General features: G+C 34.8%; 5 protein-coding genes across 11 annotated transcripts; 1 reads left to right on the top strand and 4 right to left on the bottom strand.

Annotated features, from left to right (window-relative positions):
• Positions 1–2,551: 2,551 nt before the first annotated feature.
• On the bottom strand, positions 2,552–6,689 carry LOC102609442 (ferric reduction oxidase 4). The gene is made up of 8 exons (XM_006490591.4): positions 6,399–6,689; positions 6,215–6,317; positions 5,929–6,114; positions 5,316–5,550; positions 4,239–4,566; positions 3,836–4,073; positions 3,017–3,735; positions 2,552–2,908 (listed from the first exon to the last, which is right to left on the bottom strand). Exons 1-8 carry the CDS (start codon positions 6,550–6,552, stop codon positions 2,769–2,771), a joined length of 2,103 nt encoding a protein of 700 aa, XP_006490654.1. The 5' UTR covers positions 6,553–6,689; the 3' UTR covers positions 2,552–2,768.
• Positions 6,690–8,516: 1,827 nt separating this feature from the next.
• On the bottom strand, positions 8,517–11,438 carry LOC102609152 (uncharacterized). The gene is made up of 6 exons (XM_006490590.4): positions 11,045–11,438; positions 10,712–10,938; positions 10,277–10,387; positions 9,388–9,540; positions 9,042–9,283; positions 8,517–8,948 (listed from the first exon to the last, which is right to left on the bottom strand). The coding sequence occupies exons 1-6, from the start codon at positions 11,344–11,346 to the stop codon at positions 8,625–8,627; spliced, it is 1,359 nt and encodes a 452-aa protein (XP_006490653.1). The 5' UTR covers positions 11,347–11,438; the 3' UTR covers positions 8,517–8,624.
• A 198-nt stretch (positions 11,439–11,636) lies between these two features.
• LOC102608862 (uncharacterized) lies at positions 11,637–14,315 on the bottom strand. The gene is made up of 6 exons (XM_006490589.4): positions 13,876–14,315; positions 13,559–13,785; positions 13,104–13,214; positions 12,816–12,971; positions 12,250–12,491; positions 11,637–12,094 (listed from the first exon to the last, which is right to left on the bottom strand). The coding sequence occupies exons 1-6, from the start codon at positions 14,214–14,216 to the stop codon at positions 11,771–11,773; spliced, it is 1,401 nt and encodes a 466-aa protein (XP_006490652.1). The 5' UTR covers positions 14,217–14,315; the 3' UTR covers positions 11,637–11,770.
• Positions 14,316–15,080: 765 nt separating this feature from the next.
• LOC102607794 (uncharacterized) lies at positions 15,081–17,013 on the bottom strand. Of its 7 annotated transcripts, none has more exons than XM_006490584.4 (5): positions 16,799–17,013; positions 16,596–16,665; positions 15,901–15,971; positions 15,626–15,752; positions 15,081–15,554 (listed from the first exon to the last, which is right to left on the bottom strand). In XM_006490584.4, the coding sequence occupies exons 2-5, from the start codon at positions 16,596–16,598 to the stop codon at positions 15,228–15,230; spliced, it is 528 nt and encodes a 175-aa protein (XP_006490647.1). In that variant the 5' UTR covers positions 16,599–16,665; positions 16,799–17,013; the 3' UTR covers positions 15,081–15,227. The 7 variants fall into 7 exon arrangements, with proteins under 7 accessions (XP_006490647.1, XP_006490648.1, XP_024958303.1 ...); XM_006490585.4 differs by having other exon boundaries at positions 16,596–16,656; XM_025102535.2 differs by having other exon boundaries at positions 15,833–15,971; positions 16,799–16,965.
• A 3,454-nt stretch (positions 17,014–20,467) lies between these two features.
• LOC102607502 (probable receptor-like protein kinase At5g24010) lies at positions 20,468–23,454 on the top strand. The gene has a single exon (XM_006490583.4). The coding sequence runs from the start codon at positions 20,580–20,582 to the stop codon at positions 23,097–23,099; it is 2,520 nt and encodes an 839-aa protein (XP_006490646.1). The 5' UTR covers positions 20,468–20,579; the 3' UTR covers positions 23,100–23,454.
• Positions 23,455–23,911: the final 457 nt, after the last annotated feature.

Here is a 23,911-nt window from a genome sequence, read left to right as displayed (position 1 = left end):
CACCAGTGAGTTTATTGATGTACCTATGACACTTACTTAAATATATGTATTTAGTTGTATTATTTACTAGTGTTATATTATATATAATTAATTTTACAATTGCAACTTATTTATTTGATTTGTGTTAAATAACCTACTTCATATTATATTTTATACTTAATGATAATAGATTTTGGAAGATTTATTTAAAAAAGATTATCACAATACAAATTTAAAGGAGAGTAGAAAAATAATTTTAAATAAAATATGCTATTTAAGTGAAATTGCTTCAAACGCTAAGGGTGATCACAATTATTTTACAAAATTTCTCCACCCCTTGAACGGTTAACAATCTGTTTACTATTATTTTTAATTTTTTTTCTTTAGTACAAATATTGTATACCATTAGATTTAATCCAATGGCACACAATTAAAACATTATTGATGTTGCAAAAAAATTACAGCATCATAGAGAAATCCTTAATCATGATATAATTTAATTATATTGCCAGCAATTTAATCTTTTTTTATCATTGAACCATTTCCCACGATGGTCAAGATCTACCATAAACACCCTTTGCAATTGTTACTTCTCAAGAAGTTGATAAGAACTTGTTTGCATCCATAGAAAAATTCCAGTGCAATTAGAAAAAAATATTGAACTTGGAAACTGACAAATTTACAATATAATTATCAAGTTTAGAATCCAATATAACAAATTGCAGTTTATTTATTAGATTACCTAAATATTTCTACCACTATAATATGTTGAGTTTTCTTTTCTATTGTCGTGAATTTTCAAATTTGTCAAGCTTATTTGAAAAGTTTGAACAACTGACAAATTTCAACAAATGTAGCTACTAAAGAAAGGAGACAAATTTGTTTTATTCATTTGATATTTGAGATTTGAGAACTTAAACGAGCTCAAGAAAGAGACAAATGGGGTTTTGGGCAAAAGTGATAAGGTTATTTGTGGAAATTGATTAGGTGTTAATAGAAGAAATGTGAAACTTTAAATTATTTTGTGGAATACGTTTAGAAAAGAGGTTTTAAGAGATTAATAGAGGGGTGCCAATAGCTCCACTCATTTTGAAATCACCTTTTGGAGGCCGAAAAGTGTGTGCTACAGCCTTTAGTCCTAGGCTCAAAATAGGTCCAAAAAGAAAATTTTGGTCTCTCTTAAAAGAATAGTTCGATTTTCTACCATCAAAACCCTACGTGGTCATAAAGAGTCCTCCCAAATTGTTTCACATCATTTCAAAAAGTTTTCTTTATTTTTTTAGGATTTTCTTCAAAAAAAAAAAAAAAAAAACTGTAAAAATTACTTCCAACCTCAAAATAGGCCCTCTTTTTTTTTTTTTTTTTTTTTTTTTCTAGTTTCACCAATATCTATTTATGTGTGAACAATTAGCTTGAATTCCAAAGTTGCCCTCTAAATACCTAAAACTGTGTGCTACAACCTTTGAATCAGGAACTAAAATGGGCCTAGAAGAAAATTTGAGTTTTTTTTTTTTTTAACCAAAAACCAGTTTGATTTTCTTCCATCAAAACCCTAAATGTTCTCTTCCAAGGAGTTACATATCATTTTAAAAAGTTCTCTTAATTTTTTAGAATTTTGTTTGATTCTTCAGAAAAAAAAAAGTACCAAAAATTTCGTAAAAATTATTTCAGGCCTTGAGATCGACTTCAATTTTTTTTTTTTTCCTTATGGTCTAGTTTCACTAATATTTATGTGCTCAAGAAAAATCAACTCAAAATTTTAAAATTGCCCTTTAAAGACCCAAAATTATGTGCTATATAGCCTTCAGTTCTGGGTCAGGGAAGAAAATTTGAGTTTTTCTTCAAAACCAATATGATTTTCTTCCACCAAAATCATCTTGAGTTATAAAAGGCACCTCAAAGAATTTCACATCATTCCAAAATTTTATCTTTTTTTCTGGGATTTTGTTTATTTTTTGAAGAAATATTAAGAATTTCATAAAAATTATTTTGGGCGTCGAAATTGACTCCCTTTTTTTTTTTCTTTCGGTCTAGTATCATTAATATCTACATGTTTGAGAAAAAAAAATCAGCTCAAAAATCAGATATTACCTTTTAGAAACCCAAAAACTATAAACTTTTATTTAAAAAATATTCTGACCTGAAAGTCACAATACACCAAACTAAAAGCTTAAGAGAATAACTTTTATGTTTTGTAAGATTGATTAAAGATTGTACTGTACAATACCAATTGCTAACTGACAATTACTGCGTCAGCTAAGGGACTGAAAGTCCAGAATTCGGCTACCCAAACCATACGAACAAGTCTTTTGCATCAAACAATATTTCTGCAGCAAAATCAACACACGACTCAGTACCTTCTTTGAAAATAATGATCGGGTGTATAAGCGCAGCTTCCCCAAACGAACCCATTAGCTAATATACTGGGTATATAGACAACATGTCTATAATTAAAATTTAGTAATAAATAAATTAATATCATATTGTTAACGGAAGATGTAAATATTTCTTGCCTGTATCATAATTGACAAAAAATATTGTATGTGCACGGAGTCCATTTTGAGTAATCTGCTAACCTGAAACTGCCTTTTTTATTATTCATTCAACAGTTTACAACATATCAAAATCATTTTCGAAGTACTTTTCAAATTAAACTGACGGAATAGCACAAATTGCTATCTGATGAATAAGCACTGTGGAGCAAAAAAGTTACGCTAAGCCATCAAGCCCTAAGAGGATGGCTTTATATATATTTTACACCATTGATTACAGATCGTACAACACATGCATCACCAGCTGAAACTAATAGACTCAAAGTGCAGATTATCAGCCAACCCAGATGAACAAATCTTTGCAACCTCATGCCGCATCTTCCTCGGACCACATACTAAAACTCCCACGTCTGTTCCTTTTACGTCAAGCAGTATTTCTGCAGAAACAACAATACAACCATTCAGTAGTTTATTTGAAAATAGTAATTACGTATATATATAGAATTGAGGCGCCGGGACTTTTAATCTACTACTCTGCGACATACTATTGAGATTTGGTCTTTCACCGAAATGAAATTTGGTGGCTTGTACAAGACATTGATTAGGAAGGCTTTCTTCGAGCTCTCTATCCGCAGTATGAAACCATGAAGATGGTGATGTTGTTGGTGTTGGCACCTCCATGTTCTGAATTTGCTTCACTTCGATAGCATTCTGTTGTTTCTTAAGCCACAAGTAAACAGCACTGGAAGCCAAGAAAACACAAACACAAACAAGAAACATATCCCAGAGACACTTGTAGGAATAATGGTAAACTTCAGTGCCATTTCGCTCAATGGGGTATATGTAGAAACGAGTGACAATGCCCAACAAGAGGAGAAACATAACGAATGATGACGCTATGACTACAGCAAGCCACAGCCAACTGTTACAGCCTAGAGCTCCGGAAACCGGTGAGTCTGATGGATTTGACTTGAACCAAATAGATTGAAGTTCTTTCAGGGTGTCTGTTTTAGGCTGCTCTGAGTCTCTAGTGACATAGGCTTCGATTTGCAACTGCAGTTTCGAAAGTTCCGTAGGCGCATCGGAAACTGGCAACATGATATTTAACATGGATAAGTCAGCAGATTTCTTGAAGACACAAATTAGGTGCACATTTGGAATTTTATAGTCCGGGTTGTTATTGCTTTGAAATATAAGCTCGCGGACTATGGAAATGAAAGGAGAAATGCCACTGCCTCCGCTCACCATCACCAGTGATTCATGCCTGTGGACACAAAATATTAACTGAATAAGATATTGCAAGCAATTTATATCATATATAGAACTCATAAAACCGCCCATTTATCTTAATTTCTTCAATTTACCTCAGAAAATGAGCTGAATTAGGACCATAGGGTCCTTCAACAGACACCTCAAGACGGTCTACAGAAGAAGAAATTTGCTGGTATAGCTTTTGAGTCCAACTTCCCTCAGTTTTGACTAAAATGCTGAGCTTGTCTTGCTCCATATTACAATTGGAAGTTACAGTAAATGGGTGCCACTGCAGCTTGGAAATGCTTGGCACATTTACAAATAGTATGCTTGTGGGATTATAATACAATCCTGGAAAAGGAAAAAGAAAAAAAATGATACGGAATGAAATTATTAGCTGCAAGTAAAATGATCCTGCGTTTAGTGAATGTTATTAGTCAAGTAAAGTTACGTGGGTAAACACTTAAAAATTTAAGTTGTAAGCACAATAGTTATAAACAGGCCCTTTGTTGACACCTGGACTTTTGGAGAAGTTCAATTCAACTACACCACATGGCAAGGCGCGAGCGGAGAGTAATCTAGCCCGGTTTCGGGACTGTAGGAATCGCAAGTAACGATCGACGGCAAAGAGGAAGATCCCCGGAAGGATCATGCAAAAGTAGGCAGGGCCGACGTGCAATACGTAGAATATGATGTAAAGAATGTAGAGGTGGTGAGTGTAGAAGAAAAGCTCGAACATCTTTCGTCTGAAGCGAGGTAAACTCGTTGCCCAAATCACCGTTGCAATTGCAATAGCTATTACTCCAGCTACATTTGATACATAAGTTTCGCTCCATTCTAGCACCTGCTTGTTCCAAATCAAACCCAAATGTAAATAACAATTACAAGCAACAAGAGAAGAAATTATAGAGTATATCAGAAGACATGCACGTGCCTTAAAATCAGCTATTGTGTATTATTTAACAATAGCTTTATTAAATAACCAAAAAAAAGATCAAGGGGAATTGACATATATGTAGTATAATTATATAGTGCCTCTTAAAAGGTGCGTAAACTGTGGATTGATTAGATTGCATCATCTATGCAATGTTGCCAACTATAACTTGGGCAATGTTATTAGTTTATTATCATGTGCGGTTCAGAAAAACGAAGACTTAATAGATGACTATGTATAGATAGATATAAAAAGTCGTGTGTCCGCACAACAACCTCAATCACCATAACTCAAGATACGAAGGCCCATCAATTAACTTATTAGAGTAACTCCAAATTAATAAAGCTAGGTACCTCTTCTTTGTCTTACAATGATGGTGACTTTACTTGCATACTAGCTACCCCACACATTGACAAATCAATCAGAAATTATTTCTCCCTTTTTTTCTTTTTTCTTTTTTTTGGCAAAAGAAAAAGAAAAGTGAGGAAGCAGCAGGAATCTCACTTAAGTTTCAAAGAGAAAAGACAATGTTACTCGGATTCCGAAGAACAAAAAGATAATAAAAAGATAAAGCTACCATCATCTTCATAGGCTTAAAGTCATAGCACGGTGAAAAAAAGCAAAAATCATTGACTAATCAAAAAGCATTAATAAGGTACCTCAGCCATCTGATTGGTCATGGCCCAGTAAATTAAAAATCCAACGGCGTGCAAAGCAAAAAGGGCGTTGGAGAGATGCCCTAGCCATATATGATACTTGATACTCGATTCCGAAGTGAGTCCAACAAGAGGCAAAATTGATGATCCTCGAGTTACTGGAAAGAAGAGAAATGCCCAGCATGTGTTTCCAATGTATCCAAGTCTTAATGATACACTTCGAAACTTGGCTTGCCATCTGTGCCAAAGCCAAATTCAAAGAAATAAGACATGCGCATAATGAGCTTCTTATATGTATACAATTATGTATGATACCTGATCCCTGTATCACGTCATTTTTACAGCAATTGAATAATATAATATCCCTAGACAGAGGATTGTACTATAATGAAGTTTTTCTAAACTTTTGCCGATAAGAGTGTAATCATGATTTATGAAGAATTAGATCCCTCTTTTTATATATGCTGACTTGAGCTCTGAAGGATTCGTTTAATATATGTTTACTGAAATGAAAATTTAGATCAGAAGAGAATCATAGACCATTCATGACATATGATCATGTCTGCTCATGAGGATGAAAAAAGTTCAAGTGACGAGATTTGATATTGCTTCTTACACTTTCTCTCCTGCTTTATGCATGTGGAGATGACCAAAGCTGACATACAAATAATTAGCAAGAGACCATATCAAGAATGCGACAAACATTACTGCAATTGTAAGCTCTATTGCTGTAACTATTCCCAAAGGAGCCATTACTAGCACCGGCCGCTGAGAGAAAAATAAACGAGGGCTCCTCATCTTACTGCATGCAACAATAAGTTAGTTCACATTATGTTGAAAATGAAAAGCTGCTGATAAATTGAAGACTGACAAATGGTAGGTATTCAAGAGAAAATTGTAACCGTTTGGATTGAAGCTTATTGGGTTTCTTCTGAAGATGAAGATAGACACAACCCAAAAGAGCTATGAGCATCACTGGAAACGAGAAAAGCAGAAGATTTGTGCCTGTAACAACAATACTATTTCAGCTTAGCTTACAGGGGGGAAAAAGAAAAAATATATATATATATGACAAGAAGTAATTACCTTGTTCTCTAAAATATGTTGAGTTGAGCTTGTTGTTAAGCTTAGGAGTCCATGTATTTTTATAAACCTTAGTTGGTATCAGAGCCCAAACCAGAAGCCAGCCAAGAAACACAGCAAAGCAAATAGTCCTCATTAAGACTACGCTGCTTCCCATCTTGTTTTGGCTCCTCCTTTGCAATTTCTGCAGATGCAAATGATCAGTATTCAGTGCTGGTAAGCAAAAGTTGGTGTTCTTTTATGCAGTGACAAGAATTTATATAAGATGCATGACATTGACTTTTTTTTAAAAATTATTATTATCATTGACTTTTATTTTAGTGAGTCATTTAACATCCAAGTTTCAGATTATTTCTTGATTTAAGCTCTTTTAAAAATTTTTATGACCTGTGTTAATTCACTGATGGAAGTATGTGGCTACAATTTAATTAATTATTATTTTTTTTCATATTTATATATCCGATAACCACCAATAACAGCTTGTTTTTGCTATAAACAAACTCATATGGGGGTCCCTAAGTAAGACAGACACACACATATATATAGAAGCAAACAAAATAAACCCACTAATTGTTGCAAATTAAAGTGGTCCATTTTCCACAAATTGTCTCTATGTTCTGGTAATTGTTACAGAGTCCCATATACGTCTTCATATTTTGCATGACAAAATTGAAGCGACTTGTCATTGGGCACATAATGACACTAGCTACGCATCATGCGGAATATTTTAAAATCTTTCCAAAATTAAAAAAATAAAATAAAAGGCATGAAAATGAAAGAAAGAATAACGACCGCAAGACTGACAGCACATTCAATATAACTTTGATATATCAGTTCACTTTTTATAAGGATAATGTTATGTTATGAATGGACCAAAAAAAAAACAAAAAAAATTGATGAATTTTCATGTTTATACACCTTAAGTTTCAGCAATAAAAACGTGGGCGACTAACAAAAGGAAAATAAAAGTTTTTCTTTTGTAAAAAGTGGGGGTTTCATACCAAATAAACTTGTACTGTAACCCTAAACATAAAAATAAAAAAGGGGTATTAGGCTTCAAATTGTCACCTTGCAAAGGTTAATTTTGGCTTCTGTTCCGACACCTTTTTCCAACCCTTTTGTGAAAATGATTTAGAAAAAAAATCTGAAAAATATTGATTAGAGGATTCTTTAATCTGTAAATAAATACACAAACACAATCATGAGTGTTTTCCATTGCAATTTTGGAAGTACAAGTTGACCTGCTAATTATGGTGTTTATACGAATTGTAGTACATTTGCCTCCTGGGTAAAAAGCTTGCTAAGTAGTACGAGGAGTACGTACTAATACTCACAGCTGACGATTAACACAATTGGAGGGTTGAAATTTTGCTATTAAATATGCTTTAATTTGTTAATATCAATCTTTTAATAAGCATGCTTTATTAAAATGCGGATGAATGCAAAGTCAATTTACTTTTGGAAAAAAAAAAAAAATGGCAGCCACGTAGCCTCAGCCATTAATAGAAGTTTTGCTAGATTTCGTTTTACATCATCTCAGTCTTTGACTACCGAAACCCAAAATTAAATCGTCCAAATAGACTTGTGTAGCTGTTGATTCCATTGACTCGCAGCGAGAAGGAATTACGCATAATTTGTTGGTCGACTTTTCATGATGTGTAGCTGTAGGTGCTGGTTTTTTGCCGCCATACTTTGCCACATTTTCATAGCTTTTCAGATATTGCTAAAAAGTAACACCCGATCACTTAAAACAGAATCTATCACAAAAGCAAGGAATCCACCAGCTCAAGGATTCCCCTGTAGTGGTCATTTTATTACAAATACCCTTTTTTATGTTCATTATTATCAGGACATTTAGTTAGTTATTTAGCATTGTTCATATTCTAAAATATTTTACTGATTTCTAAAATATTCTCCATTTCTCGATATTTTACGAAATACTAACTTCAACGATGTTACGTCGTCGGAATGTCTTTTGCAGGTAACATAGGAATTCAACTGCCAAGAACAGAAGAGAATCGTTAAAGAGGAAAGTATTTTACTGTAATCTCTAGAAGATGAAGGACTCAGCTACTCTAATAGTTAACGTCGTGCTTTCAAAATTAAGCTGAAGTGCAACAGTTTCAGACCGAAAAACTGAGACCTGATTTTATTGAGAATCATCAGCAAGGTAAATGTAGTTACAAGTTTTCAGCTGGCTGATGTGCTTGCTACTGTCGGAAATGAATTTTACAAATGTTTAAGGACCGTCGTTCCAAATCCAAGTCCAAGAAACGTGGCCATGGAAATTCCAAAAATGCCTGCAAGAATGCCAGGAACAACTAGAGAACCCCATCCTTTTGTTGTTGCCATTCCACAAGCCGTTGTAGGGCCTCCAACATTGGCATTTGATGCAATAAGTAACAGCTTTAAATCAAAGCGAAAAAGCTTTCCCAATCCAAGGATTATGGCAAGATGGACAGTTACTTGAACTAGAGCAAACAAGAAAATACTAGGTGCTGTGTTGATGACATTCCAGATACTTCCACTGGCACCCACCACAGAAAAAAACACCTGCGACGAAAGCATTATAGATGGCATACACTTGTTGAGTCATCAAGAAAAGACGCACTTTTAGATCCATTGAAGAAGAGCTATTTCAATTACCTGCATGAGGACCAGCGCAAGAGTATCACCTGCGGGTGCAAGATAACTAAACTGTTTTGGGAGTAGGGTAGCTAAAATGACAACAATAGCTGTCACTCCTGGAAGGCTACCTCCTTGAATTCCGAACAGATTTGAGAGGTAAGTGGCAGTCTTACAAATCACGAAGGATATAGCAAGGGCTGTAGCAGTCTGTAGCACTGGTGTCTTGTCTTCAGAATTGGACTCCTTATCCACTTCAGTACCTGCAATGAATTTCAGGTCTTAATAGAGGTTTTAATACAACAACAACAGTAGATCTCCTAATGTGGTTATCAAGACAATGATATCGGAATTGAATGGCACATACCATTGGCTGGTGAAGCCTCAGGAGGTATTTTAGATGCCAAAGTAAATAATATCATAAAGTATATGGCAGTAATAACATTGTCTGCAGCTACTCCTGCAGCCAAAACTGATGGAGAAACACCAAGAGCCTCTGAAATTGCAACATAATTAATAGCTGCAACAATGGAATGGAAGGAAAAAATTAATCAATTATATTACTGACAATGATGACAGAATTGCTGTTTGAGAAAGGCATTCAAGTAACTAAAAAGCACCAAATTGAGACATTGGATAGTCAATTAAACATGTCCTTCATATCTCTTGGCTGAAGGCAAATATACAGAGCTACTGCATATGGTACTTACCACATTATTATTTACACGTGTTTTCAAACATACTCACCCATCCTGAAATTTAATCAAATTTAAGCATAATTAGCTCCACATAACATGGATTCTGGACTAGATTATTGTGACCACACCATAAGTTAACTTTGGCCTTAAGTTACAGGTACACAACATGAAGCTAATTTGTGAGTTATCATTAACTAACGGGAAACTTGTATAGGCAAGAAAAACTGCACGTAACAAAATTTGGTTGAATTAGGAATTATTACAAAATTCTTTCAAGTCATTGATCATAAATTATAAAATTCCCTTCCTCGAAGAACCTCTATCATATAGGAATTGTCCTCCAGAACAAAAGTGCTTAACTAAAGAGTTCATTCCATATATACACTATAAAAAATAGAAATGCAGATTTGCAGCCATAAATGAGTGAACTCCCAAGTCTTAATTGGTGAAGAATGCTGTTAGCAATGGCATAAAAGTGAAAAGACAAATAATATTATTACATTAAAGAAGGAGGTCTCACTCCAAAAATAAGAAGCAACAAAGTTTCTGGTAACTTACATCCCCCAATATAACTACCCATGAAAGCAGAAGCTATTTTCCAACTATCAGTTCCAAGAGATCGCATTGGCACCAACAGAAAAGCCACTAATGTTCCAACGGTAGTTGCAACTGTCAGACAAAATAGTAAATACAAGTTATGAGGATCAGAAAAGGGTTGAATTCGGATGACAGTATAAAAGAAAGTGCAGCACAGCCAATTCTAGCCAAGACCAATAGAAAAACAGGTTGTTTACTTGCCTACTACAGGCACTCAAATTAAATGGTACCAGCTGAACACGAAATGCTGAAACTGAGTATAATTGGGAACAATCCATGTGTTACAATATCGCTGTCTGCAGTACCTCTAATATCGAAACAAAAGCTTAATATAAAGGATTAAATGAATAATGATAAAATAATTTAATATGTGATTGCTGCAACAAGTAATGTTACCTGATCCAAGCAAGAATGCGAGGAGCAATATGCCAGTTGACTGTACAATCCGGCGCAAGTCAGCTCTAAACAGCAGCAATGGAATTGATAATGGAAGCAAAAACTCCAAAAACACTGCATATGCTTTTGCTTCATATGGAATTATGCCCAAATTACTCGCTGCTAGCCCAAGCAATGTGCTCACTAGAGCTGCACTCACCATGCTCCCAAGCTTCGTCTTCTCTGACCTTCAAAAAATTTTCCAATAACATTTTCACTTTCTTTTCTTAATTCCAACCAAAAATAAAAATTTAAAATTTAAAAAAAAATGAAAACTAGCTGAAAGTTGAATACCAGAGTCCAAAAGCGCCGGTGACGAGGAGAGCAGTCCACGTGCCCCAATGATCATTGGGAGAAATGATGGGGTTACTCAGCTGTGACCGAACCATCACCACAGATCGATTCCGATGACCCTCTTTGTATATTATGGACGGTGAAAGACGTGGGTTGTTTGTGATATGAAATGAAGGTGAACATTTTGAGTTGTGGCGGGAAGAGGATGGTGGTGACACGTGGATAAAAGGGATTGGTAAGAAGGGAGAGAGGGACCTCGGACGTGGCAGGGGCAGGGGATACGGTGATGCAATGGAAGCCATTGATGGCCGAGAGTCTTACACTGGCATACTGCGAGATAAAGAGTGTGTGTTTCTGACTCCGTTTATTTGTTTTGCTTATTGTTCTTTTTTTTTTTGTTTTTCTTTCTAACCAAACTTTGAGAACAACACGTGGCAGCATTTGCGAGTTCCGGAAGTTTAAGAAACGGACAAGACAAGTTGCTTGTTTCAGATTCCTTTTGACATGCTCCTTTTCTAGGAATCTTAATTGAAATGATTTCATTTTTTTCATTTATTTTTTTAATAAATAAAATGTATTAACACAGGTAAAGTGGGAAAACCCTTTAAAGTTAGTTAATACATCAGAATTCTTAAAAATATCATTTACAGAAGCAACCTTTGCAAATTCACTTTATCACTTATTAAAACATCGGTTACAAATTATTGAATACAATTTGAGAGCGTACTACATATATTTGAGTACAGTGACTCCAAAGGCAATGCCAAGAAAAGTTGCAATGGCAATTCCAAAAATACCGGCGAGAATACCAGGAACAATCAAAGAACTCCAGCCTTTAGCCGTGGCCATTCCGCATGCAGTTGTAGGGCCTCCAACATTAGCGTTCGATGCTATAAGCAGTAGCTTTTGATCAAAGCGAAATAGCTTTCCTAATCCGAGGATCACAGCAAGATGAATGGCAATCTGGACAAGAGCAAACATGAAAATGCTAGGTGCTGTGTTTATAACACTCCATATGTTACCGCTTGCTCCCACCACAGTGAAAAATACCTGATGCAGAGAAAATGTCATTATACAACCTTGAACTCCCACAAGATATATCAGAGACGAATTTATAAACTAGATAACCAAGATTTTAACAGCAGAAGATCATAAAAAGAAACGTCATGCATAATACGCGTTCAGGATAAATCTAATCTAATCACCTGCATGAGAATTAGAGCCATAGCTTCACCAGCTGGGGCAAGTTTATTGAACTGGGTTGGAAACGTAGTTGCTAAAGTAACAACAATAGCTGTTATGGCTGGAAGGCTACCTCCCTGAATACCAAAATATTTTGTGAGAAAAGTGCCAGCCTTGCAGATAGCGAAGGCTACAGCAAGGGCTGTTGCAAACTGTAGCACAGGAGGTTTGTCACCACGGACAGAACCCTCATTCATTGAAACATCTGTCAAGATCGCATCCTTGAATTAGAGGTCACAAATTTCTGTAAGAGAAACAATTAAAGATTGCAGATAAACCCAAGGTGAGAGGAGGAAATAACTTCTGGATGGAATCACTCATCTTGAATAAACAATCACAATGAGGCACAAACTTAAACTAAAGTGAAGAATTGATGTTTTGTGAATAAACCATTTAATGGCATAGAAGGCTCTCATTGGTCAAAAATGCATCTGCCGAATGTAAGAAAACCGAACCAAAAGTTCGTTCGCCACAAAGAGATAAAACTCAATTAAACAAATCATGAAAAGGTAAAAAGAATTTATTGCACCGTCAACTGAGGTTGAAGACTCTGCAGGTATATTTGAAGCCAAAGCAAACAATGTTGTAAAATATACCGCACAGATGACATTATCTGCGGCTAATCCAGCAGCTAAAACTGATGAAGAAACGCCAAGAGCATCAGAAATAGCGACATAATTGACAGCTACACAAATCAAATGAGGAAAAATTCATTAGTCATGATAACTAAACAGAACTGTAATTACAAGAAACAATGATAACAATATAAACAGCTTCCAAATTTCTATAAATCTCTAGAAAGTGAAAAGCAAATAACCTCCACCAATGTGTCTGCCCATGAGCGCAGCTGCAATTTTCCAACTATCTTGACCAAGTGATCTCATTGGCACCAACAGATATGCCAATGCTGTTCCAACCGTTGTTGCAACTGCCGTGCAACAATACAAAGAGAATGTTAAAATCAAAAACATCCCTCTAAGCAAACTAAAGCATATCAAGAATTCGCATCTAAACTCCACGGTAAACCTACTAATATCATTCATTCATCTCAGATAACATTTCTGAAATCACAGCTTTATCCAAGTCTTTATCCAAAGGTCATCAAGTACACTAAAAAAAATCAATATTTTTCTTCTCGACAATTGGTGTTGTGACTTTTACTCCGCAGCAACTGTAAAATGATATCACTAACAAGTGCTAAGTAAAACTTTAGGTATGACGCTTTCAAAATTAAGCAGAAGTGTTAATTCGACAATCACAAACATACTCTACCTGATCCGATCAAGAAAGCCAGTAAAAGAGTCCCAGTGGACTTGATCACGCGGCGCAAGTCAGCTCTAAACAACAACAAAGGAACAGCAAGAGGAAGCAAGAACTCCAAAACAATTGAATACGCCGGCGATTCACACGAAACAACCCCCAAGTTGCTAGCCGCGAGCCCTATCAAAGTGCTCACTAACGCCCCACTCAATGCACTCCCGATCTTGGTCCGCTCTGACCTTCAATTCAAAAATTCCATTGCAGCAAACAAATTCAAACGAAGCCCCGATGATATTTGTTTACAAAAGAGAAGAAGGGTGGGGAATTACCAGATACCGAAAGCGCCGGTGGCGAAGAGGGCAGTCCAGGTGCCCCATTTGTCGTGGGGAGAAATGAGAGGGAAATTAGGCAGCTGGGATCTGGCTGTTACGGAGCGGGTCCGGTTGGATGGATGGGGGAATTGAGGAGAGAGAAAGGTGTTGGTTCTACTGTGAGACAAATATGATGCCGATGACTGATGTTGAGGGATTGAGTTAATTATGATTCTGGGTTTTGTAGAGGTGAGCAGGAGATTTTGGCGGGAACAGGAAGAATGTGACCGTTGGGATTCGACTGGCCGTGATGATGTGAGAATTGGCTGTAAAAATGTTAGTTTCGATGCCATTGGCATTGATGCCGAGTCTCTGGCGAGCTCAGTTGAATGGCAGAAAGAGCGAGATTTGTAGTTTCCTCGACAGTGGACTTCAGTTTGCGCATTGGTCTCGGTCAATAACTATTACTTGGATTATTATTATTATTATTTCCCTTCACCAAAATAACTATATTTGATGCTCAATTTTTGTGTCTTGTAATAAAAATCTATAACATGCATATATTTTTTTAAATTTTGGTACGGAGATTAGAAGGTCTATAAATGTTTTACTTATATTAAATTAAAATATTATTATTTTACCACCTAATATTTTTAACATATTATTTTATTATTTAAATTTTCTAACAATTATTTGTTTTCACTTGGTGTTTCCGTTTTTATTATTTTACCATCAAACTATTAAAGTTACTAGATTTTTTAACAAAACTATAGTAAAAATCTATTTTATCCTTAAACTATGCAAGTATAATTTAACTCTCTAAATTAAAAAATATATATTAATTATATAAAAAATATTTTTTTATCAATGATTATTTTATATCTAAATTAATCTATTAATAAAATTATAAATATTAGTTCTTGTAAAATTCTTAAGATACTCATGTGACATCAACAGCTTATTGAGGGGTTAATAATTTAGTGGTAAAATAATAAAAATTGAAATAAAAAATAAAAAATTAATTGTTAATTGTTAAAAAATTTTAACAATAAAATGATATGTCAAGTAACAGTAAGCGATAAAATAATAATACCCATTGATTCCAAAAGTTAAAATTAAACTCAACTTCTTTTCGCGCATCATCAACAACAAGAAGTGATCCGCATAGGAAGAAACCACACGGATACCGACATGCTGTGTAGAACCGGAGAAAGATTTGTGCAAACGCAGAAAAAAGTTGCATTGTAGTATTAACAAAAAGATTTCAGCCACTAAAGGTCATTGTGTGATTACATAATATTAGTTTCACCATAAAATTAGTTCATTTCCGACATGTTACAATCTTGAAATTGCGGCTAATTCCCAACATATCAGTTCTGCAAGTTGTTTAATCCATCTTTGCCAGACAAACAGTTGAGACTACCGTTACAAGAGCTGTTGTCAGCTTGCTTCTGCTTCTTTGCGCTCGAACTCTCTTCCTCCAGTGCCTTCAATTTGTTCTTAATTGCCGCTATTTTAGCACTCCGGTTCATCTGTCCCGAAGTTCCTCCAACAAAGCCTGTTTTATTTGCCTCACCTACTGCTTTTGAAGAATTTTGAGCTGCGTCCTCCAAGTACTTCTCACTGGCCAGCCGAACAACTAAAGGACGACCACAAGCGAGCCTCCCGTGCATCTTCTCCTTGGCCAATTTAGCTTCCTGCATGCTCACTTTAAATTTGGAAATCAGGAATTGCTTAAAATCCAGGAGGCTAAAGCAGACTAACTTACCTCTTTGGTGCTATATTCGATAAAAGCAAAGCCTCGTGGCACTCCACGCTTTGGCCCACGGGTGTGCCAAAGGAAGTCTTCTGATACAATCTTCCCATAAGGAGAGAACATCTTAATCAAAGCAGCCCTAAGGAAAGAACACCGAATGTGAATAAAGCAACAACTATGATCAAATCAAGAGTTCCAAGTACTTCAGCAATAAATAACCTTTTTTCTTTTTTCTTTTTTGGGCCAGGACAAAGAGCATCAAACTCAATTTCAAAAATTATCCTTACTCTGTTATTTTCAGATCAAGATTACCAATATAAAGTCTGCTCTCAGACTTCTCATCAATGTAGCTAGCATCCTGCATATAATCAACATGCAATTCAAAATTATTAGATGCCTCAGATATATCATGTAAGAGATGAAATCTTCCATGAAGTCCATTTAATCTGAACTTCCTCTAACTTTAACCTCCACTCAAGAATATCTTCTAAAACAACTGGCAGACTTAGGTTGCAACTAAAAGACCAAAAGAACAAGTAAAAGGTAACATAAAGAATGAACCCCCACCTCATAGAAGATAATGAATATGATTATACGACTTACATAGTGAAAAAAAAAAAACTTCGGCAAACTGCTGGAGGATTTGACACAGACAATCACCTAACACCTAAGGGGAAGATTATAATTGGTCCAACAAAAATAAAGGCAAAACATTTCCACAAGGCTACTAATCCTCAACTTATGATCATCAGTTTAACGTCATTCTATAACATGGAATGCAAAACAACAAGAACGATCCACTGAAACATGATCATATGATCAAAGACACTACAACCCAACAATCAGCACAAAATATGAAGTTAGATTAAATATGAACATAAATTAAGCACATAAAATCCATCATATAAGTGAACTAAATATCCAATGCATGCAAATAACAAAAAATAAATATTCACTAATATGATTTAGGGATTAACTTTACCATGGTACCACCAAAAGCGGGGAGTAGACAAATATTTTATCACAAACGATCGGGAACCCTCCTGCAATTACTGTTTCTTCCGTAATTATTGTAATTATAGATTTTAAAAAACCTAAAAGCACGTGATTTACCAATCTAAAAAAAAAAATAGTAACTTTGCGAGGTCTCAGAAATTAATCATCGTTGATATTCAAAGAACTTACAAATTGAAGCTTCTTAGTGCGCCGACGTCGGCCGCAACGAGCGAACTCACAGAACCAAATTCTGAGTTCCAGCAACCAGATTCTTGCGAGCAAGACAACGCCACCCAAAAACGGAAAAAGTAACTCGACGCTTGCATTTACGTTTGGGTCGAGATTAAAACGGCAACGTATAAGCTGTTTGACCTGATGGTCAATTGATCACGGACTTGATTTGTGCTCCCGCAATTTTGGGCCTTTTACCCATCCTTACGGTCTGGGCTCCACGACCCATGAAGAAACCTTTTATATAATTTTTCTTTTTACATATATATAATTAGAAGGCATATGATGATGTCAAAATTATGTCATATTTGATCATTCTACAATTTGGAAAGTGACACTCACGAACCGAACCCCCCAAAAAAAAAACCAAAATAAAATAATATTGGCCCACCACATAATAAAATGTGAATGGCCAGTCCATCTTAAATAAAGAAATTAAAAAGCTTTAGCATAATGACCCTACAAATTGAATCATTTTTAGTGTATCTAAACCCGAAACAAGAGTAAATTAATTGTTAATTAATGGGAAGTATGGTACTATAGTGCAGTCGGCTAGAGTTGGTGATTTGGTACATATCTCATATTGTTGATAGAACGTGCTATCCAAAAGCACCAAAGTTTTCGCTGCCCACCGTTTTGTTAGCTTAGTGCTACTAGTTATTGCATTTTATTAATTGGGTTTCAGGATAAATTTGATAATACTGTAATTTTTAAAATAATTGTTGTTAATCAGCTGTGAAAATAATCAATTAAGTATTTCGTAAAATTTATTTTTTAAAAATTGTATGAATTGTTTAAAAAATCATATGTCTTTAGTAAATCAAATTACTGTAAGAATATAAATGACTAAATTGAACATAATGTTGAATAAAATTTACACACACACACACACACACATATATATATATATATTATAAAATTTATTTTTTATATATAATAATTTATAACTAAAATAAATATTTTTTTATTTTTTTTATTCGGTATAATTGGTAATAATGATAAACTCTTTAAAATTTATGATTTTATTTCCTAATTAATAAGGATATCTTGGATTTTTATAATAAATCTAAGGATATATATGAAATTATATTAAATACAAAACTGATTCTCAAAATCAAAATTTAAAAAACCACTCATTCCTTATTTTTTCAAATTTTGTTGTAAAATGAGGTGTTTTGCCAAAAATGAATTCTAGAAAAATTTATCAAGTACCAAAAGTAGGTTTTAACTTTTTAAAATTACTTTTGAACATCCCAAATGGGTCCTTAATCACTTTATGGACCAGTATTAAGGGCCATATTTGGTTGCTTTTGGGAGGTTAAAAATGATTTTGAAAAGTTAAAAGTTAATTTTGGTGTTTGGTAATTTTTTTTTTTGTTTAAAAAAATCACTTTTGGCAAGCAAATTTTAAAAAGGTAAGATGGAGTAGCTTTTCAAAACCTAATTTTGAGAATTAGTTTCATACTTAATGCAATTTTATATATATCCTCATATATATTGTAAAAATTCAAAATTATCAATATTGGTTAGAAAACAAAATAATTAACTTTAAAGAAATTATTATAATTATTACCAATTATATTGAGATAGCAAAATAAAAAAATAAAATTAATACTATAAAATATTTATTTTAATTATCAATTATTTTATACACAATAAAAAAATATTTTATATAGATGTTTATAAATGCATAAATAAATATTATCTAAAATTATGTCTAATTCAGTTATTTAGATTCTTATAATAGTTTTATAATAAAATTTACTAAGCACATATGACTACTTTTAAAATTCACAACACTTTTAAAAATAAATTTTACTAAACATTTAATTAGTTCACTTCACAGGTTATCGTTTATACAGCACAACTATTCAACTAACAACAATTATGTTAAAAATGAAAAAACATGTGGTGCAACTGTAGTACCGTGCTACAGTTGCATCCAACCTTTGGATGCCAATAGACCCCACCCATTCGAGTGCATCGAACGGCTGGATGCAACACCGTAGCCGGACCTGTTAAAAATTACAATATTATAAATTAACAAAAAAATTAAAAATTAAATCTCTCAAACTAGAATTAGGATATGGTTCAAATTGCATTTAGTAAACAAGACCCAAAAAAAAAAGAAAAAAATTGGATACAATAAAAAAAAAAAAAAGTCAATGAAATGATCTATATAACATGGCACTATGGCAGCGTGTTTCCCCATTAAATTGTTCATTAAAACGAGTGATGCAAAGTTGTAATCCATTGAACTCCACTACGTATGGTAAGTAGCACAGAAAGTAGATGCCAGCTATGTTTACTTTTGTATAATAGACAACAACTGTCCGTGAGAGTTATATATTAAAGAAAATAAATATGTTAAAAAATTATTTTTTATTTTTTTTCTTGCATAAAATAGTTAGTCAAAAGATTATGGAATCATAATTGTGAATATTAATCACGGATTAGGAAGTACTTAGAATTTTGTGTCACGTGAAAATAGAAGGATTAGATTTTGATTTACTGAGGTTTTTGATGTTTCCACAGGAATCAGGATCGTATTGGAAAGCAGCCTTACCCTTTCCCTGTCCATTTGTGAAAATGCACGTACCTAAGTCGTCGACAAAAGACATCGGTCCAAAATATTGAATTTAAACACTTCATATTAGAATAATAATAATAATAATAATAATAACAAATCCTTAATTTCCACTTCCCCAACAACATTGTGTCTTCAAGTCAAAATTATCAGGCGAAAAATTAATGTGGTAGTGATAAACTCACTTATGTTACTATGATGGTTTTTTTTTTTTTTTTCCATTTAATAATACATATATAATATTAACGTGGTAGTGATTCACTAGTGAAAACTAGATTGCTATTTTAAACCCTTCACGTTGCCTTTCACTATAGTGCTAACTTTTCCTATGGATATAACAGATTTTATGCCAAGATTATCTTTTTGCATATCAAAAATAAGTGAAATTTGTATCTAAATTCTTGTACCCCCCAAATTCCATTTAACCAGTTAATATACATGACTTTACTTTTATCATTATATTGATGAAATTCTGATATAAAATTTGTATCTTAACTGATACGATCCTTGATCAATGAATGCTCTTTATTTATCACATTACAAGAACATGTTTCTTATTTCAATTGACAATGATAATTTTATATTCGCCACATTTATTTTGAGAATTTAATGTGTAAAGAAGATATTTAAATTTAATGTACATTTTCTTAGACGTAAATTTTTAAGTTGTGTTCTTGCCGTAATGAATTTTTGAGTTCATGAGTAAAAATTTTTAAAATAAACTTAAAATATTATTTTTATTAAGATTTCTTAAGTTACATATAAAATAACTTATAATCACTCACGTAAACAGTAGATAAAACATACTCACCTTTTGTTTATGTGTAAATTACATTTGCCCTCTTATTATTCAAAAACTATCGAGTTGCCTTCGGGGGATTCTACCGTGGAAGTGAAAGCTCTCATAGAGTCCAGACACGCAATCTCTTACTCTTGCTGTCTCGCTGTGCTTTAAAAAAAAAAAAAAAAAAAAAATCCTCAGAGAGTCAGACTGTCTTCTACAGTGGCCGTTTTGTACGTACATAGAGTTACACTTCTATTTCTAACTTAAGACGCTCTTACAAACATTACGCACTTGTCTTGACAAACACGAGAAAGATAAAACAATTGAAAAAGAAAAGAAAAGAAAAGAAAAACAGAACCTCCTTTCCAATGGAGGCTCATCAAGAAGCCATTCACTTTCTCTGTGTAACTGTAACTCTTCTCTGTCCCCTCCTCCACTTCTCATCACCATCATTAGCTTCTTTCATTCCCACAGACAACTACCTCATCAACTGCGGATCACCCACAAACGCTTCCCTTTATAACCGATTCTTTGTTCCTGATGCTTCTTCAAAATCAGTCTCCTTTTCAGCAGACAATTCCATTTCACTCAAAAGCAAAACCCCACCTCAAGATTCCCCTTCTCCATACGACACTGCAAGAGTTTTCACCAGTGATGGCAGTTACAAGCTTAACATTAAGAGAAACGGGACTCACTTGGTACGTTTTCATTTCTCTCCATTCGAAAGCGATAATTTTAAGTTAGCATCTGCCAAGTTTGGTGTTTTGGCTAATGGCTTGTTGTTACTTCAAGATTTTAGTACTCAAGTTGTGGTGCTTAAGGAGTTTATTGTGAAAGTTGATGGTGACGTGATTGAGATAGAGTTTAGGCCTGTTGGTGATAAGAATTTTGGGTTTGTTAATGCAATTGAGGTTTTTTCGGCTCCGGAGGACTTTATTGTTGATGATGGGGCTAGGGTGATTAGTGGAAGTGGGAGTATTGAGGAGTTTAGGAATCTTAGTTCGGAGATTTTGGAGACTATTCTTAGGATTAACGTGGGAGGTTCAGAGTTGACACCTTTTAATGATACTTTGTGGAGGACTTGGGTTCCTGATGATGAGTTTCTTGTTTTGAAGTCTGCTGCTAAGCGTGTAGCCACCACTCATCCACCAAATTACCAAAAGGGTGGTGCGTCTCGGGAGATTGGACCTGATAATGTTTATATGACTGCACAAGAGATGAATAGGGATAATGCAATGTTAGGTGCGAGATTTAACATCACTTGGGATTTTCCGGTGGGTTCGCATGGTAATAGACACTTGGTTCGGTTGCATTTTTGTGATATTGTCAGTCCTTCGCTTAATCAGTTATATTTTAATGTGTTTATTAATGATTATTCTGCATACAAGGATCTTGATTTGTCCTCGATTACGTTCCATTCGCTTGCATCTCCTGTTTACATGGATTTTGTGGCGGATTCAGATGACGCCGGGGTTGTGCGTGTAAGTGTTGGACCTTCAGAATTGAGTGGTTCTTTGAAAGTTAATGCTATTTTGAATGGAGTGGAGATTATGAAAATGGTACATTTAACAGTTTCTGAAACTGGAGAGAAGAATAAAAAAATTTGGATTGTGGTGGGTTCAGTTGTTGGAGGCTTTGTTTTATTGTGTTTGGTTGCACTTGCTGTTCTGGTCTTATTTAAATGCAGGAAGAAGAAGCCGAAACCAAGGCCTGCAGACAGTGTTGGTTGGACACCTTTGCGTGCGTATGGATGCAGCTCCCACAGTAAAATGTCTGAAGGGACTGTCAACGCATCTCCTGGTCAAAATGGATATCATAGGTTGAAGATCCCTTTCACTGATCTCCAAACGGCCACCAACAACTTTGACAAGAATCTGATTATTGGTTCTGGTGGATTTGGTATGGTCTACAAAGGGGTTCTTAGAGACAATACAAAAGTTGCTGTTAAAAGAGGTGTTCCGGGATCTAGGCAGGGACTCCCTGAATTCCAGACTGAAATAACCGTATTGTCCAAAATCCGTCACCGCCATCTTGTTTCTCTTGTCGGATACTGTGAGGAACAGTCTGAAATGATATTGGTGTATGAGTACATGGAAAAGGGGCCGCTGAAGAAGCATTTATATGGTCCAGATCGTACCCCTTTATCTTGGAAACAAAGGCTTGAAATATGCATTGGTGCAGCTAGGGGCCTTCACTACCTCCACACAGGTTCAGCAGAAGGAATTATCCACCGTGACATTAAGTCGACGAATATCTTGCTTGACGAAAATTATGTGTCCAAGGTTGCTGATTTTGGTCTTTCAAGATCTGGCCCATGTCTCGATGAAACCCATGTAAGCACTGGTGTCAAAGGTAGTTTCGGGTATCTTGATCCAGAGTATTTCCGAAGGCAACAACTTACAGATAAATCAGATGTTTATTCATTTGGGGTTGTGCTTTTCGAAGTTCTGTGTGCTAGAACTGCTGTGGATCCACTGCTGGCTAGAGAACAAGTGAATTTAGCAGAATGGGCAATGCAATGGCAGAAGAAGGGCATGCTTGAGCATATTATTGACCCTCAACTTATAGGAAAGATCAACCTTGACTCTTTAAAGAAATTTGGAGAAACGGCAGAGAAATGTTTGGCCGATTATGGGGTTGATAGGCCAAGTATGGGTGACGTGTTGTGGAATTTGGAATATGCCCTTCAGCTTCAAGAGTCTGGATCTGGACTGCCGAGAGAACAACGTGAAGACAGCAACACTAATCCACCGGCACTACCAACACGTACAATTGTTCCCCAAGCTCCATCTAGCCATGTAAGAGAGAAGGAAGTTGATGGTAATGCTAGCTCAGACTTAAGAACAAGTCAAGTTTTTTCCCAGTTGATGACCAACGAAGGCAGATAATTATTAAAAGCATGCTTAATATCACAGTCCGCACCTACTGACACTTTCAATGTGTCCCAAGAGCTCTGCTGAAGTTTAACCTTCTGCGGGTACTTTATTTTATTTTTCCAAAGTTTCTTCCTAATTAAATCGCATATTATCTGTATTTTATCATGATTTCCATATAGACCATGATAAGATATGGCTTAAATGGATTTAGGTGAGCTGTTGGGTTAGAAACTAAAGATGCTTTTTACTTGTTGCTATTCTTTTGCTGTATTCCACTAAATGTTATTGCATCAATAATAGTAAAGCCTGTAATTGTATAGAAAGCACAAATATTTTCTTGAGCCATAATTAATCTGATATTCTGATAGAGGCAAGTTCAATTCTTTCTTTTACTATCATTTTGGCTTGAGGGATTCTTGATTCATTAATGTTGCATGGAGTGGAGTCAGTACATGCTTTGAATTATTTAACTTGTTATCATTAGCATTTGAAATCAAACCAAAGTTCTTACTCGAAAAGTTACCGCAGGAAATAAGTAGGAAAAAGTTAAAAATAGGCATCAAAAGAAATGATGATGTGATGTTTGAACAAGAGGCCCACAATAGTTTCAGAAACACTAGATAATGTTTAAGATTTGGTGGTTGTTTCTTGTATATGCATCCAAATAATGCCATGTTAGATTAGAGGTATGCAACAGCACTGTAATACTTGAAGGAGAAATTTTCATTTTTTGTCCACCTAGGTAAACAATTGAGTTGTCAGAAATTTTTTATTAAGATAGAATCAAAATGTCGACTATATGCTGAAGACTTCTTTGTCTTAAT

Source organism: Citrus sinensis, chromosome 9, assembly GCF_022201045.2.
Source record: "Citrus sinensis cultivar Valencia sweet orange chromosome 9, DVS_A1.0, whole genome shotgun sequence".
NCBI classification, from domain to species: domain Eukaryota; kingdom Viridiplantae; phylum Streptophyta; class Magnoliopsida; order Sapindales; family Rutaceae; genus Citrus; species Citrus sinensis.
This window is presented reverse-complemented; position numbering and strand designations above follow the sequence as displayed.

What these genes read in the sequence shown, in the direction of transcription:
- LOC102608862 (XM_006490589.4), bottom strand. Translation starts at nt 14,216, where the DNA reads ATGCCAATGGCATCGAAACTAACATTTTTACAGCCAATTCTCACATCA. An exon ending in GGCTTTCTTGATCGGATCAG is followed by an intron (nt 13,215 to 13,558) that starts GTAGAGTATGTT and finishes GTTGCACGGCAG; the next exon opens with TTGCAACAACGGTTGGAACA. An exon ending in GGGCAGACACATTGGTGGAG is followed by an intron (nt 12,972 to 13,103) that starts GTTATTTGCTTT and finishes TGATTTGTGTAG; the next exon opens with CTGTCAATTATGTCGCTATT.
- LOC102607794 (XM_015534067.3), bottom strand. Translation starts at nt 15,977, where the DNA reads ATGCAGGATGCTAGCTACATTGATGAGAAGTCTGAGAGCAGACTTTAT. An exon ending in CTTGATCTGAAAATAACAGA is followed by an intron (nt 15,753 to 15,900) that starts GTAAGGATAATT and finishes TTCTTTCCTTAG; the next exon opens with GGCTGCTTTGATTAAGATGT. An exon ending in TCGAATATAGCACCAAAGAG is followed by an intron (nt 15,555 to 15,625) that starts GTAAGTTAGTCT and finishes GTGAGCATGCAG; the next exon opens with GAAGCTAAATTGGCCAAGGA.
- LOC102609442 (XM_006490591.4), bottom strand. Translation starts at nt 6,552, where the DNA reads ATGGGAAGCAGCGTAGTCTTAATGAGGACTATTTGCTTTGCTGTGTTT. An exon ending in TGACCAATCAGATGGCTGAG is followed by an intron (nt 4,567 to 5,315) that starts GTACCTTATTAA and finishes TGGAACAAGCAG; the next exon opens with GTGCTAGAATGGAGCGAAAC. An exon ending in AATTCAGCTCATTTTCTGAG is followed by an intron (nt 3,736 to 3,835) that starts GTAAATTGAAGA and finishes TTGTGTCCACAG; the next exon opens with GCATGAATCACTGGTGATGG.
- LOC102607502 (XM_006490583.4), top strand. Translation starts at nt 20,580, where the DNA reads ATGGAGGCTCATCAAGAAGCCATTCACTTTCTCTGTGTAACTGTAACT.
- LOC102609152 (XM_006490590.4), bottom strand. Translation starts at nt 11,346, where the DNA reads ATGGCTTCCATTGCATCACCGTATCCCCTGCCCCTGCCACGTCCGAGG. An exon ending in CGCATTCTTGCTTGGATCAG is followed by an intron (nt 10,388 to 10,711) that starts GTAACATTACTT and finishes TTTGTCTGACAG; the next exon opens with TTGCAACTACCGTTGGAACA. An exon ending in GGGTAGTTATATTGGGGGAT is followed by an intron (nt 9,541 to 10,276) that starts GTAAGTTACCAG and finishes CCATTGTTGCAG; the next exon opens with CTATTAATTATGTTGCAATT.